The sequence below is a fragment of the Sinocyclocheilus rhinocerous genome, unplaced genomic scaffold (genome assembly GCF_001515625.1).
Source record: "Sinocyclocheilus rhinocerous isolate Xijiao unplaced genomic scaffold, SAMN03320098_v1.1 scaffold3326, whole genome shotgun sequence".
Lineage (NCBI taxonomy): Eukaryota > Metazoa > Chordata > Actinopteri > Cypriniformes > Cyprinidae > Sinocyclocheilus > Sinocyclocheilus rhinocerous.
This window is the reverse complement of record NW_015666970.1, coordinates 45,518-67,505: the sequence shown is the minus strand read 5'-3', so window position 1 is coordinate 67,505 and position 21,988 is coordinate 45,518. Positions and strand designations below refer to the sequence as shown.

Below are 21,988 nucleotides of genomic sequence, written 5' to 3'. Positions count from 1 at the left end.
AAAAAATAAAACATATTACACATTAATGAATAAATCAGTATATATAAAATTATTTAATTTACAAGTGTCATGTTTCTGATTTTTTTTTTCATGTATGCTATAGCTTCTGACCTTTAAATCAAAACATACTCACTATTTTATGACACCAATTACTGCTTTATTTAATCAGAAACACAGTCTAAATGTTATTTGTGTAGGTTATTTTATTTTTAATGTAATTAGAAGTAGGCCAACAGCGCCCCCTACAGATTAAAACTCCTTACTGAACGGGCTTTAGGACCCGGGGGAGGCTGTCACTGCAGCGCTATTACTGTTTACTCTATCATACACGGAACGCGTCATTCTGTATGTGCATTCACAGATTAAATGCAGTGATCCAAACAGTCAATCTAATCATTCTTCAGACAAAACTTTGCTTCAAGAATGAGCCACACTGCTGACGTGATCTAATCGCTAGCACACCCTGAGCACATGTGAGTTAACACATTCCTCTTATCGGCAAGACATATCGGCATAATTTTTCATATTGGGCCCATGCCGATATTTACATTTAAAGCCATTATCGGCCGATTCCGATATCAGTCCGATAATATCGTGCATCCCTAGCCTAAGACAACGATCCCTAGCACTGAAGAACTCATTGTCACCAGTTACATTTTTGTAAGTTTCAAAAGAATGTGTATGACTAACTGTTCGAATTCACAGTGACTGTTTCTACGACAGCAGAGTCAGTAAATGATGTTGTTGTTACTCAACCTGTGTAAGTCTATCAGACTGTGAGAGCTTCAAGAAGATCTTTGAGGACTTTGACTCATGCAAGTTATTGCTTCAGGTCAGAGGAGTAATGTCACGCTCTGCGTTCATGTGATATTTTACACCACTTCCAAAATGGACACCTAAAGTAGGAAAACCCTGTTTAGCCTCCTCTGATGATCAATGGTTATGTTCATAAATGGAATATATTTCCATACTATCCTTACTATATCTGCAGTATGGATGTACCATTGTGAAAAAGAAGTACACTTTAGCATACTTACATAAATAAAATACCTTAAAAGTGTGAATCGAAATGTAATGTTTTCGGACACTTATGCATGTTATTTCAAATTAAATGAAACTGTATTATAGTTTGAATTTATAATGAATGCAATTAGTTCAACTTCAGAGTGATTTTTGACCCCCTCAAGTAGGAATTTCATAATTATGTTGTCTTTAAAATAGAGTATAGGGTAAAATAGAGTAAAACTATTAATTTCACACTATTACATTTTAAAACATCTACCTGTGTCATGAAAGTGCACTCTTTTAAAGTACTTAAACACACTACAAGTGAACATTTAATACAAGTAAGCACATATCTTTTACACAAGCGTATACTGTGCATAGTATGGTAAAACATTTGAAAAAGAGTGCAATGTGCAACAGAGAAAACTGTGATACTGTGATATAATAGTGTATATTATAGTACTGACTTGTTGTAATGAATTGGAAAGGTCACAATTCTAGGAGGAATCAACTTTTTAATACCCACCTAAATAGATAATCTATTATCTATTTCGACCTCACCAACCAGAAAAAATATATATACAGGGAAGAAGCATTTGTTCTCTTTTAGTTAACTTTTATATTTTCCATATTATCACATTGGCTAGGCCTACATATCAGTCCCATTGTATTATTATGGTAAGCTATAAAAATAACTAGGATATTTTGCTTTCATGGTGGCAAAGCAAACAGCCTAATGGCTATATTGAAGTAATGATTAATTCAGTACATGAGTCACATGCTGATTCAGAAGCCACACAGATTCAGTTTCATTCAGTGAAGAATTCATCAGACTGATTCAAACCTTTAGCTTTGTCCGAAATTGCCCCATATACCCTTATATAGCCAGGCCTAGTGCATTCATTTATAGTACAGCCATATTGTAGTTGTGTCTGAAACCAGTGGACATTATCGTGTGCACTCATCCGATAATGCACTGGGCGATTGCAGTAAAGTGGGCCACTTTTTGTAAAACGTGTAATTTAGATACCTAGATGTTTTTTCTTTTCTTTTCTTTATTACTTTTGTTAACTTTAATGTCCAGCTATAATATTTCAATTTGAATATGGTTCATATAAAGTGTTATTTGCATGGTATATACCAATAAACATTTTTAGATCATGCACTCCAGAAAAAAGAAATATTTTCAGGTAAAGTGGGCCATCCCTTATTTATCAAAAATTATTCTGCATCTTAATTAAAAACACACTATTAACACATATTATCAGACAAAAATATTTAACAAATCCAAAAATATACAACCAACAGGTTATGAGTCAAATAAATCATGTGTAAATCCTCATCTCAATTCATGTGTGAAATTCCAAACAACTGAAAGATCATGTTGTGTTGACGTTAAATTTGATGAATATCAGAATTTTCAGAAATCGGAATATTTACAAAATGAACTCTACAATATGTTAAAAATGTGACTATAACACAAGCAACAACAAATAGTCTAAAAATAATGAACATTTAAAATAGCCATATGTAAAAATGTTTTTTTCTGTCTGTTCTCTAAACACTTTAAACGAACTTTAATTGTGTCCATATTTTAAAGCTTTATATTATGCATCTACATTTTGCTCCTCTCATCCTTTCTTCATTCCACAGATTGAACTGAATGCCTTGACTTCCTTTCTATTCTCTCTTTCCTTTCTTCCATCTCTGACTGGAATTTCCTGACTCCAGACTTGTTTCTGTTTTCTAAAAAAGTCAATTATACATGTCAACTATAAAATGACCAGTGAATGTCAGTTTATTTAATGAATTTGTGTATAATAACTGAAGGTTAAAGCCCATTCAGTCAAAGTGGCCCAGCAATATTTAAACACCTTAGAAGAAAACTAACAATTTTTTTTAACATTTTGTTCTTTATTCCCTTTTAACTTTGGAAACAAAAACAGCAGGACCTGTCCCAATAATATTTGTTTCTGTGTATCTGTGTAGAACAGCTGAGTGCTGCAGCTGTTACAGTATGTCAACTCCCAGATGATTAATTTGCCATGGGTTCGAGAGTTTATGGGGTTTTATAATGGGGTTTTTCCAATTCATGAATAAAATAAGGTCTGTGGCAAACATAACTTGGCGAAACTTTGGCGTTTTGTTGTACAACGTAAACTGCACACACTCACACCCCAAACGGTCTAATCCACCTTTTTTTCAACGCGGAAGTAAGCCATTTTCTGTAAATGTGCGAGACTTCCGGTTCAGTAGCCGCGGTAGGGAAATAACGAGAAGAATAACAATGTGTATTAAAAGGTAAAACAGTTTGCACTACAAACCAATGTGTTCATAGATAATACATTATAATAATATGTTAAGACACACCAATATCAAGCAGCAAAACGAGCTGTTTTGTACAGCTAAAAATAGCTGGATGCTGATGACACCGGAAACCAGACACATTAAATTTCCCGGCGCTATTACGGGAAAAATAAGGTGGAGTTTATTACAAACATACGTTTTTAAAAATAAACATAATTTGCGTTTTAAGTATGGGTGCGTGTAATTTACATTGTAGAACAAAACGTCCAAGTATCGTCAATTTATATTTACGTCAGACCTTATTTTACAGGAAAATCTAGTGGGAACCCTTGGCGAATTATTCTTCTGGGTTTTGACGTCATAGCTGCAGCACACTATCAGACTGATCATTGGTGTGAACAGGTTTTAAGTTGCTATTTTAATAATTATTACACAGCAAGCACAAACTACACAATGCAGCAACCCTTGGCTTGAGTTAGTGAAAACGTTGTAACAATTCTTTAAAAGAACCAATTCATTTGTCCGTAAATCCGACTACACAGATCGCTACGCTTTTTTTTTTTTATTCCAACAGATAATAACAGAAAAACAATTGTCACGATGTCCAGCTGGAGTGCCCACAAGCTCCTCCAGAGGGCACTCCATCCCGAACCTTTACCATTGTCTCACAAACGCCATTTCCCATAACACCCCATGCCTAGGAACTGATTGCATACACAGCTGGTTCCAATCAGGAGGACTATTTAAGACACACAAACACACGCCACATCGCAAAGTCGTGTTTCACTGCTAGCGGACATTACTGAGCGTTTCTTTCCATTGCCCTTGCCTTGCCTTGTTTTTGACCTTGGACTGTTTCTCTGTTTATTGTGATTGCTTGCTGCCTGCCCTGACCATCGCTCGTTTTGGATTACTCTTCTGCTTTGCCCTGGATATTGCTGTTTACTGGTGTTGGAACCTGCCTGTTTGGATTACGCACTATTTTAATAAAAGCTTGCACTTGGATCTCTGTTGTCACGCTCTCGTTCGTTACAACAATCAACAACAGTGAGAAGAAAAATAACAACTGCCAGGGAAAGAAAGAAAAAAACCATAAATTAAATGTAAAAAAAATAATAATAATAAAAATACATACATAAACTCATAATAACAGTAATGATGAAAAATAACATTTATAATAAATAAATGCCCATGGGCAATCTTTTAATAAGCACAAGTTTTCTTTGCTTTTGCATTTTCAGATAGGCCAACAAATTTGTGCTTTTTTGTGTGTGTGTGTGTTTTTGCATATAACACCAAGAGCACCAGAAAACACTTCTTGTGTTGTGTCATGTCAGAAATATGTAAGTATTATGCCCACCATGTAAAGTTATGCCCACCAACAAACTTAATTGAATTTATAAGCACCACCATTCTAATATTTGCAATGCACCGCTATTTCCACTCTGCGACCCACATTTTGAAAACCACTGCTCTGGAGTGTCATGGTGTAGCTGTAGCATTAAGATGTCCACACAAAAATGACAGGAATAGCAGAAAGACCGTAATAAGAAGGGGAAGTCCACACACTTTTTGGATATACAGTATATGGGGCTTATCTACTACTTGTCACTACTTAACCTCCATGCCAGTGTATGATGGTAAAATGTCCATATGATAATGTCACAGACAGAGGCAGGTCTGAGATCAGCTGATTGTAGTATGACACAAGGAGGGAATGGCTGGAATGTGTCTGCTGACCTCAGAGCCGCACAAAAGTTTTCTTGTTATCCTTTAATTTGTTCTTCACCCTAATTAAAGTCTAAATCATTGCAGCCTTGTGAAGAAAAACAAAAGTAAGTGAAAATGTGTGATGTAGGCTACTTTGAATTTAAAGCATTGTGTGAACATTAAGCACACGTGATTCATTTAAAGGGACAGTTCACCTGAAAATTGAAAATGCACCACCCTCACGTTGCATTCGGTTACCAGGTTCTTAAATGTAAAGGAGCAGCTTGGACATTCTACTAATTAACTCATTTTTTATGTTCCATAGGAAGAAAAATGATAGGCCTACTTGGTTTGTCTTATGTGAGGCTGATTAAGTAGATGCTAATTATAAATAATCGATCATTTAAAAAGAAGTAAAGAAGTCTGATATTACAACTATTTGTCTGTTTTGGTCTTTCATAGAGATGAGCTTAATCATGAGAAATGATGGGAATGTGTCACAGCCTTAATGAGTTCTTTCCACCTAGATTCCCATCCAGATGACTGCTAGTAAGACGTTTATTAAATTATGACTGCCCCCTGCTGTATAGTGTACAACTCATACGCACTTTCTGAAAACTATAACCAGAAAATCAAATGTCATTTATACAAGCCTCAAAATAAAACATCCCATTCAAAGCTAAATGATTAAAAATAAATATATTCAGCCATCTTTAAAGTTTTTGGCAGTGGTTTTTGGGTGGTCAGTAGGATTATTTTAAATAAATTACTTTTATTTAGCAAGGATGCATTAAGTGACAGAGTTTTACAAAAATTTTATTAAAAAAATACTTTTTCAAATCAATGCAAAAAAAAAAGTATCTGCTTCCACAAAAATATTAATCAGCATTTTCAACATTGCAAACAGTAAGAAATATTTTGTGAGAAGCAAATCAGCATGATTTCCGAAGGATCGTGTGACACTGAAGACTGGAGTAATGATGCTTTGCCATCACAGGAATAAATGACGTTATTAAAATTGTAATAATATTTTACAATATTACTGTTCAATTCAAATCAAATAATTGCAGCCTTGGAGAAAATAAGATTTCCAAAAATAAATACCGGTACATAAAATATTTTAGATTTTATAATGTATATTTAATTTCTATTTCCTTTTTACTATAGAACTATAAAATACACTCTCCATATTTAAAGGGGTCATCGGATGCAAAATTCACTTTTGTTGTTGTTTTAACATAAATGTGTTATTCTCCCTTTCTCAAATCAGGCTGTTCTGAGATTCCTGTCAGAATGACGTAGTTCTGCACAGGCCCCTCCCACGATAGTTGATTGACAAGTCTGTTTTACCTTAAGACCCGCCCTGAGTAAGCTGAGAGCTGTCCCTATTGTGTCGACTCCAGTGCAGGGGAAGTCAAGAACATCTCCGATTAAGCGATTGAGGCGTTTTGTTGCTGGATGTAATAATGAACATAGCAGTCGTCATTTACTCCCGACATCTGAGCCGCTGAAGACGCAGAGGATTAAAGTTACTTTCGTTTTTGAAAGGAATGTGCTGATCTCCGATCTGCCTAAATTTGTTTAAGTTCACGTGAATCATTCACGATCCAGCTTCTTCTGCAGTAGTGAGTATAAGGGTTTTTTAATGAATCTTTGCAAATCGCCTTTCCTAATATGTGCTAGTTAGCAAGTTTCGCGAAAGTTTACGAAAGAATCAGATCAACTTGTGGAAAATGGGCATCCGATGACCCCTTTAAATAATTAAAAAGCATCATAAAATGAACCATAGATTGAACAAATATTATTAAAGGGGTCATATGATGCTTTTTTAAAGATCATTTGCAACTTCAGGGATCTTATCTATGCACAATCAGCTTGTAACACTCCAAAGAGAAAGGAAAACTTGAAATCGCATCATATGACCCCTTTAAAATTATATCTGCCGAATGTGTAAGTGATGTTTGTTTGTTTTAAAATAAACTTTTTCCTCCTAAAACTGTAGCCTTTTAATACTTTGCCAGCCAACTATTCCTGTGTGCAACACATTTACCATGCCACCAAATAGCTTTGAAAATTGATTGGTTCACAAAAGTAAAGCGCAATCAGTTATTGTTATGCCTTACCATTTCAAGATAGGAAAAGACAGAAAGAAAGAAATTAAAGGTGCAGTAGGAGATCTTGGGCTCACACACAGACCAGAGGACCAGAGACAACATTACTACAATAGGCTACATCAGCGGTTCCCAATTCCAGTCCTCGCGCCCCCCACCCCCGCTCTGCACAGTTCATATGTATCTCTTATCACGTGCAAAGTTTGTTCTATGCGACCGTAAGTGCCCTGCGAAGTGGACATCACCGGATATTCTGTCTTCCACAGAATATATAAATACAGATAAATACATTTAGACCACTTAACTTAATGATTGCTATCGGGATGAGAAGAGACTTTCAACCAGCATAACAAAAAATGTTTCTGAAGACAATCACCTATTGCACCTTTAAGAAAGAAAGAAAACACTGTTATAAAAACAAAAAGGAGGCCAGACTGCATTTTTAATCAAGCATCCCTTTTATTACCAGTCACCTGTTTTACAAAAAATGAAATATCAGTGTTAATGAAATTAGCAACAGTATAGAGTGTGATAAGAACAGATGAGGAGGATGCCTCTGTCTGAGCAGCACTTAAAGAATTGCTTGCAGTGGTGTTTAGCACAAATTTAACCCGTCTTTCACCCACGATACCGCAATATGTCCCTCATTACAACAGGCCCCCAGGAAAACAAATACTAAATTGAGCATAATTAGTCAGGAAAAGCATTTATTGGTTTAAAACTGATCTCTTGCATGTGCCTCTGAGTTTAAGGGTTTCAAGACAAGAGCTGAAAACACAAAGTGAGTGTCAGTAGATCATAACAGTTATTTTATTTTTAAAACAACACAAATATCCTCAACGCTCTTTATATGAAAGGATAAAAACCTCTCTGGTCAACAAAATAGTAGTATTCAAAGTATTCGGACTGAAAAAGGGTCAAATGAAACGTGAACGAGTCTAACCGTCTTGTCTATCGGATGCCTTTGCTCTGTATGTCTACTGAATATGAGGAATGCCACAGCATTAGAAAGGATCCGGTTCACTGAGTGCACGTCGTCGGGGTCCTGCTGGGAGAACGGGACCCCAGGCTGGAGTGTGCTGGGATTGTGGATTGGTTTAACTGGAGATCACATGGTCGATCAGGTGCAGTAAACAGGGCTGGAATCTGACGGTGGGTTATTCTGGTATGACGTCATGTGGCTTTATGAGAGCACACCGAAGCCTTACTCTGTTTCATTACAGTTTATAATTAGAGTATAATTTATCTCCATCATCCTGAAACAAAAAGACAATAAGGCACTTGTTTACCATAACTGGGAACTAACATTAGCAAATAGAGTAGCCAACAGAATGCTCAATAATTATACAGTAATCAGATTCATTGGAAATTGATTTCCTGTGAACTCCAGTAAATATTTATAATGCTTTTATATGTAAGAAAAAGCATATATAGGTAATGTTGGCTAAAAAGCCAAGTGTAAAATGTGTAACATTGGTCGTATTTTTAAAATGCTGTTTAGCTACAGTGATTTGATCTAAGAAACACAGAAACACTAGAATACCTTCGGATGGAGATTTACTGCTGATCACAGAACTGTGCTTCACTGAAAAATACGCATGACAATCGCAGCTTCTGTCGAATCGCGATCTCGATTCCATTTCGATTTATCGTGCAGCCCTACTAGAATACATAAAAAAAACAACAACAAAAAAGTGCCTCCCACCCTTTCATTTCCCTTGGTAAGCTGTCTGTTGACAGACTGAAGCAGTTCTTGTAGTTCCTGTACTGTCTGATTCAACCCTGCAGTCATCTTCTCCTTACGGTCAATCTCCTCCTAAGAACACGAGTCAAAAGATTGCACAAGTCAGGCAGACATTTTTAAAATGTCACAATTTTCCAAAGACTAAACCCAATAACCACACTTGCAGTGTTAATTTATGAAGTTTTTTATTTTAATTTAAATTTTTTATTCCTTTTAATAGTTTTTTTATATAGCTGTATACCAAGTATAGTTTTATTATATAATGTATTTAGTTATATATTTTATATAGTCTATATATTTTTTATTCATATTAATTTCAGTTTTAGTTTTAACTAGATGGTTACATCAAGTTAAACTTGATTAAAATGATAAATGTTGCCTTGGAAACTTTTTTTTTTCATTACATTAAATGTCTTTACAGTTTTCATTATAGTTCACTATAAAACCCAGTACAATACAGCTTGCTTTTCTCAGCCATTTTGCAATACATTTCAAACTATCATTTTCATTAATGTAGAGTTCAGCCATAATCACTGACATTTAAGAAAACAATATTTATTTATTTAGAGTGCTCATATAATATATACACACACACACACACTACTGTGCAAAAGTGTTAGGCCATTAGTATTTTCACCAACAAAAAATGGTTTTAAGTCAGTTATTTCTATCTTTTGCTGTAGTGTGTCAGTAGGAAATACCAGTATACATTTCCAAACATTAATTTCACCATTAATTGTAATAATCCAGTGAGATTTTTGTCTGACAACAGCCAGTGCTCCACACAGAGATCTGATCTCTTCATCATCATCAGTCTGTCTGGAATAACATGAAGAAACAGAACAAACTGAGACAGACTAAATCCAGAAGAACTGTGGCAACGTCTCCAAGATGCTTCAAGAAAGTAAAATCTATTAAATTACATTATTTCTTGAAAGCATCCTAATTTTACAGCATTTCAATAAAAGTGCCTAAAACTTTTAACAGTACTGTAGCTTTGCAGGTAGGTCTCTTGAAGCATCTTGGAGACGTTGCCACAGTTCTTCTGGATTTAGTCTGTCTCAGTTTTTTTCTGATTCTTCATGTAATCCCAGATGGATGGGATGAGGTACTAAATACTAATGGCCTAAGACTTTCTTTCTCTCTCTATAGAAAATGTGTGCAACCCTATAAAACAGTGGTATTTAAACTTATGATCATTATAAAGTGTATTCAGTCAGTTCTCCTCAGATTCACACAGGTGTCCTAGTACAGTATCCACAGATGTAGTTCATCTCATTAACCCACTCACACCTGACAACCAAAAACTGTCCACATGTGTTAAACAGTATATTGTTTTGTAAGCTAACAAACTTCTCACCGTTTGCGTGAGGCTGCTGGTCTCTATCAGGTCAGCTTGGCCTGCTTCTTTAATGATCTCTGCCTGAATCAACTCCAGAGACTGCTGGGCCTGATCAGGTGACAAAACATACAATGAGGAAAAGAAAATAACTTGATAACAAACAAGCTTCTTAATCACTTAACAGTGTTAAAATGCGGACGGTTTAACAGAAAGATCCTCCTGCATCGCAAGCTTTACCTTGTAAAGGTTTCCAGCTACTTTCTGTCGCTCACTCTCCTCCGTCTCAAGCTTACACAACGTCTCAGTCAGCTGAGTCTTAAGCTGAAGAAAAAGCCAAGTCAAATATCACTTTACTGACAAGTCAGTGATGGGCTCCTGAAAATGAAGATCATTTACTCACCTCCAACTCTTTCTAAACCTACCTACTTTCTTCTGTGGAACACAAAAGGAGATATTTAGAGCAGAGTGTCCAAGCTGTACTTTTTTTGTCAGGAGTTTTAGTAAATAGTGACTTAATGAATAGAACAGACTAATTTGGTGATGCTTTGTTTGGCATTTTAGAGCTGGAACCCATCTGGTGGCCATTCACTGTCATTGTATGGAAGAGAGCAGCTCGGACACTCTGTTAAACATCTCCTTTGGACTTTCACCGAAGAAAGAAAATCAAACAGGATTGGAATGACAGAGTAAATAATGAAGAGAACTATCTATTTAAGGAATACAGTTAACTGTGCTGAATACTTGAAAAAAGTTATTTTATTTTGCTCTAACACTCAAATGTTTGCAGTAAAGTTTTGGATACGATAATAGCTACTTCAAAAGCATGGAAATTGACATTTTAATTGTGGAAATTTAAGTTTCCTTCACAAAAGGGTTAAAGAAGGTGATGTCTAAATGTCAAAAACACAAACACTGAGGATTTGACAACAGAACAGACAATGGACAACATTTTACGCTAGAATAATAATAATAAAAAAACAACAACCACACTACTGCTCATAAGTTTAAAGTTGATAAGAGATTTTTTTAATGTTTTGAAAGAATTGTCTTATGCTCACCAAGGCTGCATTAATTTTTACACATTTTTACAATTTAAAATAAGTGTCTCATATTTTTATATTTTGTACAATGTAATTTATTCCTGTGATGCAAAGCTGAATTTTTGGCATCATTACTTCTGTCTTCAGTGTCAAATGATCCTTCAGAAATTAACATTTTTGTGAAAACCATGATCCTTTTTTTCTATTGATGCACAGAAAGTACAAAAGAATAGCATTTATTTGAAATATATATATCTATCTATCTATCTCTCTCTTAACTGTCACTTTTGATCAATTTAATGCATCCTTGCCAAACAAGAGTATTAAAGAAAATCTTACTGAGCCCAAACTTTTAAACAGTAGTGTATGTAACAGACAAAAGCCGAGCCGTTAGTAATGTGCATGTGCCTGCAGTTCCAAGTTTTAAGCAAAGGTGGCAGTAAGTTAAACTGTGACCGCAGAGGAAACAGAGTAAGCTATTATGACAGATTAACACATAACTTTGGCAAGGTGTATCTGTCATCTCTAATGTTTCATATGATCAGGGACTTCTGTCAAGAACAGCATTTATTTAAAATGACCTGCAATTCATGATGCTGTGTTTTGTCATTGCTGGAGCACGACAGTGTTATTATTGGAAAATGAATTCACTTTACAGCCGAATAAATGTTTAGAAATTAGAGATAACAGATAGCAAGCCCTTGCCGTAAAAGTCCAGGCCCTTGAAGCGAGCGCCCCACCCATGTGAGCTCAAGAGGAGAAAGGGGAAAGCTACTTCAGTTTAACCAGGGGGACGTCTTACCAAATTCAACTCCTCATTCTGCCTGACGGCCTCGGTGTACGAGCCGTCGAGTTTGCTTTGCAACTCGGTCAAGAGATCTTTGAGCTGAAATCAAGTTTGAGATGTTTAAGGAACGAGTGGGGCTGAGAAACCAGTGCTGGCTTTGGAGGATGGTGTTTTAGTTCAGTACAGTATATAAGGGATGTCCAATGTGATTTCCAACACGTACATGGAAGATCAACCTTGTTGGCTTTGGTGAAAGTCATCCAGGTCTATGGGTTTATGAGATGTATAAATACAGGACATGTTCCCTGAGAAACCTCCAGGTAAGTTTATTTAGACCCTCTACTTTGAAGGAAGAAACGAGTCAAAATGTCTTTCTCTGGTAATCGACAGCATGCTGTAAATGCATAAAGCTTAACATATATTGAACCCGGATCATTCTATCCTCAGTCCAGACAATAAAAGCTTTCTAGAAAGATCTGCCGGTTAAAGAGAGCACTGGATCACTTCAAGTATGCCAGATTCATTCATCACTGATCGCTGCGCTAGTTGAGACTGAGGATAGACAAGTAGATGCCAATCTAACATGTTAGACATTTAAAAACGACACAACCACAAGCAACAAACGAAAACATAAAAGAAAGAGAGACAGAGGTATGAGCATGCAGTAAAGCGTTAGTATCTGTGCTTACCTCTCTGACCTCTGACACATAGGTGGCGCTCTCACGCTCCGCTCTCTCCAGTTCTGCCTCCAGGTGCTGTTTGTCTCTCCTTAGCTACGATACATAAATTGCAAAGCAGTATTCAAAGGGATACTCTTCAGCCCAGCGCTGAAGTGGTGTAAGTTGTACTGTGTTTCAGGGCTGTTCAAACTGAAAGCATACTCACACTCTCCACATCTCCATCTGAGCTCAGTCTGTCCACTTCCTGTTCCAGTGCAATTACCCTCGGAGTCATCTAAACACCAAAGCATCACATTTTTATTTTGCAGTCTAACTTGGTGAATCTTACAAAAACGCTAGGTCTTAGGCTCCAAAATAAATAAGAAAAAAGACATTTCGCATAAAGAAAATTGGTGATATGACTATTATATTCATGATAATTAAGCACATTTTCATTACAATTATGTGTCTAGATGATTTTTAAGTTCACACTAAATGGTTATTTACCTTTTAAGTTAGTTTTTACTGTACTACTATTATATATTGTACTATTACTAATATATAATATTGCATACATTATATATAAATTACATAATAATATTTTATATAAGAAATCTTAAAATGATATATAAAATTTAAATGCAACAGGTTTGGGGTCTGCAAGTTTAAAAAAAAATTTTTTTTTTTATTTTTTTAAGAAATTCATATTTTTATTCAGCAATGATGATGCACTAAATTAGTCAAAAGTGACAAAGACTTTTATAATGTTGCAAATATTTATATTTCAAACAAAATGCTGTTCTTTTGAACTCTATATTCAAAGAATCCAGAAAAAAAGTATCAGTTTCCACAATTATTGTTAGTAATAAAAAATATTTACTGAGCACCAAATCAGCATATTAGAATGATTTCTGATGGATCATGTGACACTGAAGACTGGAGTAATGATGCTGAAAATTCAGCTTTGCCATCATAAAAATAACAAAATAGCGTTCAAAATATTGCTGTTTTTACTGTAGTTTTGATCAAATAAATTGATAAGCATAAGAAAGTTCCCTCATAAACATTAAAAAAAAAAAGCTTACCAACCCCAAACTTTAAAAAATGTGAAATAAAAAAAAATGAAGAACTTGTATTGGTTATATAATAATAATAATAATAATAATAATAATATAGGAGTGTCAAACACACATGGCAATGCAATAATTCTGACAGTGATTCAGTGTATCAAATACAGAATGTAATAACTGATTGAGTAAAATAATACCTCTAATGATGCATTGCAGGATTTAGTAGAGAATCATAATCACACTGAATCACTGTCAGAGCAAACAATTTGGCATTAAACCGAACTATTAATTTTCTAAAATGTCAAAGGAGTGGTATAGATATGAGGAATACTGATGCAGTGTGTTTGTTTTTACCAACCTCTCTGAGATCAGCCTGTGACTGCTCCAACTTCTCCCTCCAGCGCGTCTCCTCCTGCTCCACACTGCTCTGTAGCCGCTGCAGGATCCCTTCCTGTGCACCCAACACCAACACCATCACTACACACCCCTCAGCCCACAGCTGCCAGCATACTGTCAGGTGTCACACACTTTGGTTTTTAAAATCACAGGCAGATGCAATGAACACAACTCACCGTCTCTGCAAGCACTTTCTTGTACGTCTCACAATCTTTCTGTAGAACTTTCTGGGCCTCCTCAGCCCCTTTCAACTTTTCTGCTAAAGCCTGGCCAAAAAACAAATCTTGAAGTCTTCTGAAATGTTTATGCACCCACTTGATTCATAAAGCACTGGAATCTGTTCATCAGACACTGGGCCTCATTTATCAATCTAACGTAGAAACGAGTGCAGATCCGTGCGCACAAATCAACTTACGACAGAGTTCACGTGTGATTCATGAAACATTCGTATGCCGCCAATCTCATCGTACGAATGATCGCACGTTGATAAATGTGGCGGCATGAAAACATTAATTATATTATAGCCTATTATATATTTTGTGTGTTCCTTTTTATTTGATTCCTTTTATAGACTTAATTTCTGTTTTTCTCCTTTCACAGAAGCGCTGCAGGTGCATGATGCGACGAATGAATCCTCATGGTCTTGTTTACGCTGATATTCGCTCATATAAAGCTAAAACCCTGTATATATATATATATATATATAAAAAAAGAAAAGACATTCTAATCTTACTGGTTAACGATCGACTAATGAGCTTCGTTTGACGGTCAGGACAACAACAAAATGCTGTCATTCTACAATTCTTCACCGTATTTACTTTGCTGTGCGCAAGTTCAGGTAACTCAAAAACTTGTGTACACGAGCTGAGACCAGACGTGAGATTTGATCGTAGCCACCGCTCACGTCCATATTGATCAAGTTTTGCGTTAAAACGACCGTACACCCAATTTTCTGTCGTACGTTCGTTTGATAAATGAGGCCCACTGTCTCTGGAAGATTTACAATGCTTCTGTACCTGGGCATCTCCAGCTCCTGACGCAGGGGCAAAGGTCACTTCTCCAGACGAGCTCTCTCTCACAGACGTCTCAAACTTCTGTAGCCACTGCTGGTGGTTCTGCACAATCAGAATGTACATTTACACTAGAGGATTATGCAAACACGGACAGATGTGAATCCTGATTCAGTTTATTAGGATGGGGAGATTAAATAAATTATCTGTGCTTTCCTTGCACAATTTTGATTAAATTTTTTTTTTGCTTTGCGTGTGTGTGTGTGTATTGTGCACCTGGTCAGTGGGCAGTGGCACATGCGGCAGGAATCTGTGCAGCAACGCTCGGCATTCGGTCTCCGCTGACTCCAGCACTGTCTGATGCTCCTGTGGAAAAACACAGATCAAACACTCCCATCAAAAAGCTTAACAGGTGCTCCAATTGCATTTCATAGTTCAGTTGAAAACCACTCCATAATCCATACCACAAAAACTGTGCCTAGATTTGTATCAAGCCACTGGTGCTCCCCACCAAAAAAAAAAAAAAAGTGTCAAATTCACCTAAAAATCCCATCCCAAAACTCATTTCCACTATAATCCAAATGTACTCTCACATAAATGGACACAAATTAAATATTCATCTGTTTTGAATAACATTCAGCACCAATCCCAGACTGACTAAAGTTAATCTTATTGGTCTATGAATTTTGAAAAATCACTGTAAAACAAACAAGCAAACACATTTTTTCTACTTTTTCACCACAATGCTTTTTAAACCTCTACTCATCAACACATACAAATAATAAAACAACATCTAAAAGCCAGCACTGAATCACGATATTTCAGGACAATAGCTCAAAATATAATTTTTGTTTTAAGACAATTGTAAAAAATAAATAAATAACAAAATAAATACAAATTTGAAAAAGCAAAAACAAAACATTTTTACTTCATCTAGACATTTCCCAAAAAACTAAAAATAACCTATTCATGTTTGAAGTCACCATATTACTGAAATGGGATGAGAAGAAAAAATACTGGACTTTAAGTACAGTCAAGTAAATCAAGATATTTATAGTGATAGTTCCCTCAAAAATGATAATTAATAATCATAATTTTTTTACCCTCATGTTGTTCAATCTTCGAAAGAACAAAAAAAGATATATGTTGATGACTTTTGGTAACCAGTTTATTTCTTAAAATATCTTTCATGTTCCACAAAAGAAAGGCATAAAGGTCTGGAACAACATAGGTAGATTTTGACAATTTTCATTTTTCTATTAATTAACCCTTTAATCAGGAAAAAAGTAGGCGTTTCTATCCATTGGAATGTGATTAGTCACAACTGTTACACACCAGAATGGAATACAAATTAACTAAATCTATTCCTCACAAGTTATCATATTTTGAAAAAAAACAAAAAAAAAAGGATTAGAATTTATTTGGAAATTGGTCTTCACAATAAGGCCTTGATTGTGCAATAATAAAATTAATATGGTTAATTTTGATTTAACGCTGACTTTAAAGGCCAAATTACAAAATTTTTTGGAACGTGTTTAGATCCACAGAAGAGTATGAGCATAAGAACACAACAGAAATCTGGCGAATGCTGAGTTTGTCCAGCAGGTGCATGGCTGGGATTCGTACAGCTGGAGATGACTGAGAGCAGATGTCCACACACTGGACAGTACATGCTGTCCACTCGACTAATGACAGCAGGCCGAGCCTCAGCAGAATTACTCATGATGTAAGCAGGGTTAGTTATAGCTTCAGGACCGTTTATAGAGTCATAGTCTACTCTATGCTGTTATGCCTCGCTACATTTAGATGACCGCTCAACCCCATGAAGGGGCAGGAGTTTCTGATTACTGACAGGTTTACACACCCGGCAGGAGAAAAGAGATGATGAGACCTTAAAATGTGTCGGGAAAGGGAAAACCAGGATGGATCAAACCAATAAATAGAGAACAAAGATGTACATCTTCCAAAAAAAAAGTCATTCTGTGTGCCTTCAGATTGGGTCATTTTCTTCCCGATTTGCTTTTTTCGTGATAGTTCTTTTGAATGATTGTGATAACATTGAAATTGGTGCCGACTGAATAGTGGAAATCAGGTGGTGATCAGCATGCTGGGAAAGAGGAAATCAGGGGAGGTCAAATGACACAACGGACATGAAATGATTCCTAATCTAATGGGAAAAAAAAGAGGATTAAAAAAAATAGCTGGACACTCATTTCAGGTGACTTGTTTAAAACAATTTTGAAAAAACACAAAAAGGAGAATTTAAAAACAAACAGCAAGATCCAGCCAAAATTTCAAAGCAAGTTTGCCGTTTTAAACAGCTCTCAGCATTGTGCATTAGTAGCATGCAGCTGAGCAGGTCAGAGTTATGAAATGAGTATGCAGCCATTCATGAGGAAGTTAATAAGGAATGAGAACTTCACTGGTCAATAAATGGCAGAGGCTTATTGGAGATGCTTTGACTTGACTCTAGAGTGAAGTAGTTTGGTAATTGTGGTGCGAACCTTGGCGCTCTTGGCGAGTTTTCCCTGAAGTATGGTCTCAGTGGCTGACAGCGCCTCCATAGCGCTCCAGTTTTTCTCCCGGAGCTCCTAGTCAGTTTCAGAGAAACACCACTTTCAGTTCAGCCTACACTCTTGATTGTCCCATTCATTTTGCCATTTATAGAACTACGTATGCATTCCAAAGCACAACCTGGGCACTTCCCTGTATCATTGTTTTCCATCAACATTGAAGGTTCACAAAATCATTTCTAGACTAGAAGCAACAGCCTTACCATTTTGAAGGGTTAATAAATGTTAAAAAATTGAAACTTTAAATTCCCTAACAATGACCAAAATCATCCTGCAACTCAAGAATTACAAGAAAAAAAGAGAGAGAGAAAAAGGAAAAATAAAAATGTACCATGTGGAATGTTCAGCTAAAAAAATGGTGGAACAAATGCAAGATATTTAAACATCATAGCATATCAAAAATAAATGAATGACCTAAAATAAAAAACTAATTACTGAGCTGATGTACAGAAGTGCTCCTAGACCATCTAAACCACTGTCCACAACAATATTTGAAGACCCCAGAATTTTCCAGTTGTTCATGATTTTCTGGATTGGGATTAAGGATAAGGTTTTTAATTCACAATTTCTACTACATAAAATGTTTTAGATTATGGCATAACAAGAAAAATATATTTTTCTAAAAATGCATAAAAATGCACATGGGGATTGTATTAATTTACACTTAAAGTTTTTTTTTTTCAGGTTATTTTAATGTTTTAATTTAAAGCATTTTAAGAATACATGCATACACACACACACACACACACATCATAAGAAGTTTGCTACACCCCCTTGGTTGAGAACCAGTGATCCAAACAGACTTCCCAATGCTTCTCTTCGTTTTTCTTTCAGACTATATTAGCTGTGATTCGGAATTTTGAATGCAATGTTTTGTTAAATCAAACAATTATATTTCTTAAAGGTGTATTTGATCATTTTTTGTTTTTGTGGCCGATACAACATTGATCTCAGACTTCATACTGACACCTATGGATGAATGCACAAAAAGCAAACGTTACCATTGTAGGAATTCCCTATCAGCAGGATGCATTTTTTTTTCTCAACAAAAATGTTCCACAATGTAGAGTTATCAATATATCTAAAAATGCTTCCTCCATGATGGGGGACCACGTGTATGTAAAGGAAAACAAGCTTTTCTCATGTTAGTGTACCATATTTTCTGGGACAAAAGTCTCACGTGAATATAAGGGGCATTGAGTCAAAGAAAAACCTAAGGCACTATTTTAAATATTATATATATATTTTTTTATAAAGAACTTTAAAAGTATTTTTAATCTAGTGCACCTTCTTTGCAGTCACTAGTACCCTTAAAACTATTACTAACGCACTTAAAACATCCAATAACATTTGTAAGAAACATTTCTCAAAGGTTCAGGGATGCACAGCATATGGTCAAGACTATAGAGCTGCCATTCAAATTCAAGTCACCTGCTTTACATGCTCATTAGCATGTGCATAAGGCAAGAAAATCTAAAGCTTGGCTTCTGTTCCCTCTTCTACCAGTAAAAAGCTGCTCAAGGCTCAATCTCGTTTAACTTACATTGTTCTTCTTACGATGAAGCTCCACAGATTCCCTCAACTCAAGCAGCTCTTCCTGAAGTTCAGACATCCTCTGGTCCTTCTCTGCCAGCCTGAAGAAAGACACATAGCAGAATGTGTGTATTATGTTGGTGTCATAAGCCTTTACTATACGGTTACAGATGATCAACATATAAAAAAATGAATATGAATCTTACGCTGTTAATAATTCCGGGCTGGGAACTGTTGAAACAGTTTGCTTTGGGGAAAAAGAGACGCACAAATTATTAGAATCAGTGCAAAACACAAACTGAATGTCACAATGTCGAAACATTTACCTGAAGTAAATCTAATGGTTTACACATTGATAGTTTTGTTGTAGCTGTTTATTGCATCTGATATGAATTTCCCAGCACTCTCACCTGCTGCTGTTGAACTTCCTTCTCAAGTTCTCTCTGCAGTCTCTTAACATCCTGATCCTTGGCTGTTAACCTACAATATACACACAAGCATTATTGATCTGGGAATCTCCAAACGAATCTTGTACAATAGCTGTATGGTGCCAAATTGTGGCCAAAAGATTAGAGAAAAATATGCAATTTGGTAAAAGCTATAATTAGCTTCACAAAAAGTTTTGTAAATGTAATATTCTTAAATATCATTTAAATTATGTTTTCAGAACTGCAATTTAATTTCAGGAACTGACTAATGGAACTGAATTAGAGAACAACTTTGGGAAAGTCTGGGTGATATGGCTAAAAATATTAAATCACAGTCTTTTTTTATATCATTCAGTATCATCCAGATTTTTGTTTCATAAATAAAGTGAAACATAAGGATATGCATTCCACATGTTTGTTAGACTTTGAAAACACATGGAAAACATAACATTGTTTATAAGTAAATTCTAATTTGGGCCCCAAATTTTGTGCTTTATTTTTTCTAAGTTCTGTGTTTTGTGATTTAATTCAAATTTATCATCAATAAGGGTGTATAATTAAATTGAATTCATAACACTTGCTTTAATCTTTTAAAATGTAATCAAATGAAAATATAATAAAGCAACAAGCCCCAAGAAGCTGTGGTTTACAGTGAATTTATAACGGTTGTTAGGCATGACGCAAAGCTGTTATAAATTCACTGTAAACCACGGCTTCACAGGGCTTATTGGTTTTATAAAACGGTTATTCCATATATGTAGTAAGGTTTCACAAAGTAAAACAGAGCAAATAAAGTGTAATGATATTAATAAAAACAGTATTCTTCCACCAAACAATGTAGTTCCTCAGAAACAGTTGTGGTTGCCAAGCAACACACAAAGTAAACAAAGGTGTATGTCTGTAGAGTAATTTACAAAAGCTTCGAACGTGGCTCAACCAATCAGAATTAAGGACTGGAACTATCCGTTTTATAACACTTAATTTACAATAAAACAATGCAATTTTATTATTTTACATAAATCCAATTTTACTTCTGTAATGTGATCAATTTCAAAGTGGAAAAAAGATAAGTATTACTTGTTACATATAAGTACTTATATGTGAAATGTATTTTTTGGGATTGACAACTGCATTTTCTTTACAGGGTTGAGTCTCGAAATGTCCTGTTCACACAGCAGTTTACAGTTGTGTTTAGAATACTGTCTGTATGAACGTGCAACGGGAGTCAAGCCCATATTCAAAGATGAAAACTTTAAAATCAAAGATGGCGACGTGCATAAAACTGAAAGTCTTATCACTTTCTGACACGACAAGGGTCCAATCGAGCCGCGAGTTCAAAATCTTCGTCAAATTTTCATTAACCAACAGCAGCTTTTAAATTTGGGTGGAGAGCAGAGTATTTGAGTCGTGCGCAGAACACAAAACTGACAAGCTCTAAAACTGTTCAGATGACACGCAGCTCATTTCTCCGTCACTGCAAGTTACCGAAAACACACGTGAAAACCATAGAATGTATAAAAACATGGACGTAGTGTCCGTGACGTCACCCGTAGGTTCCTGAAGAGGTTTTTTAAGCTCAAAAGTGGGCAGAGCCGTCCGTCGCCATCTTGTCACCGCGCGTCACTCCCGGATAATCGAAAATAGGCAAAAAGGCGGGAGCTGGTTGCTGAAACCACGCCCACCTAGCTCGACGGTGGTGACAGCAGCGGCAATCCACCTGTCACTCAAGTGGCCACGCCCTTAATTATGCAGAACTTTAAGGCTTAATATAATTTAAACGGATGACTTATAAAAAAAATTCACCCCCCTCACAGTTGTCATGAAGGGCAAAATTAGCTATATAGACCAAAACCACTTTTTGTACCAGGCTGTAAACACATTTTTTTCTGCTGTAAAGTTGGGCATTTTAACATGGGGAGTCTATGGGATTGACGGACTCCCTTTTGCAGCCAGCCTCTAGCGGCCAGTTGATGAATTACAGTTTAAGTCACTTCCTTGTTGGCTTCACGAGAGAGAGCGGGAGGTTGCCGCTTGGTGAAAACATGTAACACACGTTAGACACGTGTTTGTGCACCAGAGCGGCTCTCTCTCGCACTGTATGACGTGACAGACAACTAGTTGTCCAGTCCGGTTCCGTTCACACAGCGCGTGTGTTCCGAGAATGCGGTTGTGAGTCCTGAAAATTTACAGGTGTGAGTTCGGTTACAGAATGCGGTTGTCACGCCCGTAAATAACCGAGCTGTGTGTGAACGTAACCGTATTAAGGACTCAAA

At 36.0% G+C, this 21,988-nt stretch overlaps 1 protein-coding gene across 2 annotated transcripts in view; it reads right to left on the bottom strand.

Annotated features, from left to right (window-relative positions):
- Nucleotides 1-7,823: 7,823 nt before the first annotated feature.
- LOC107733322 (kinectin-like) overlaps nt 7,824-21,988 on the bottom strand; it is a 28,544-nt gene continuing 14,379 nt past the window's right edge. Inside the window, exons 21-35 of one of the 2 annotated variants that reach the window (XM_016544895.1) lie at nt 19,698-19,767; nt 19,494-19,534; nt 19,298-19,388; nt 17,686-17,772; nt 15,458-15,547; nt 15,188-15,286; nt 14,348-14,437; nt 14,134-14,226; nt 12,932-13,000; nt 12,736-12,819; nt 12,062-12,145; nt 10,457-10,540; nt 10,238-10,327; nt 8,839-8,949; nt 7,824-8,389 (exon numbers count right to left, since the gene is read on the bottom strand). In XM_016544895.1, coding sequence (XP_016400381.1) covers nt 8,351-8,389; nt 8,839-8,949; nt 10,238-10,327; nt 10,457-10,540; nt 12,062-12,145; nt 12,736-12,819; nt 12,932-13,000; nt 14,134-14,226; nt 14,348-14,437; nt 15,188-15,286; nt 15,458-15,547; nt 17,686-17,772; nt 19,298-19,388; nt 19,494-19,534; nt 19,698-19,767 — 1,222 coding nt within the window. In that variant the 3' untranslated portion in view covers nt 7,824-8,350. The remainder of the gene's footprint in view (nt 8,390-8,838; nt 8,950-10,237; nt 10,328-10,456; nt 10,541-12,061; nt 12,146-12,735; nt 12,820-12,931; nt 13,001-14,133; nt 14,227-14,347; nt 14,438-15,187; nt 15,287-15,457; nt 15,548-17,685; nt 17,773-19,297; nt 19,389-19,493; nt 19,535-19,697; nt 19,768-21,988) is intronic. The other variant, XM_016544896.1, reaches the window with a different exon arrangement.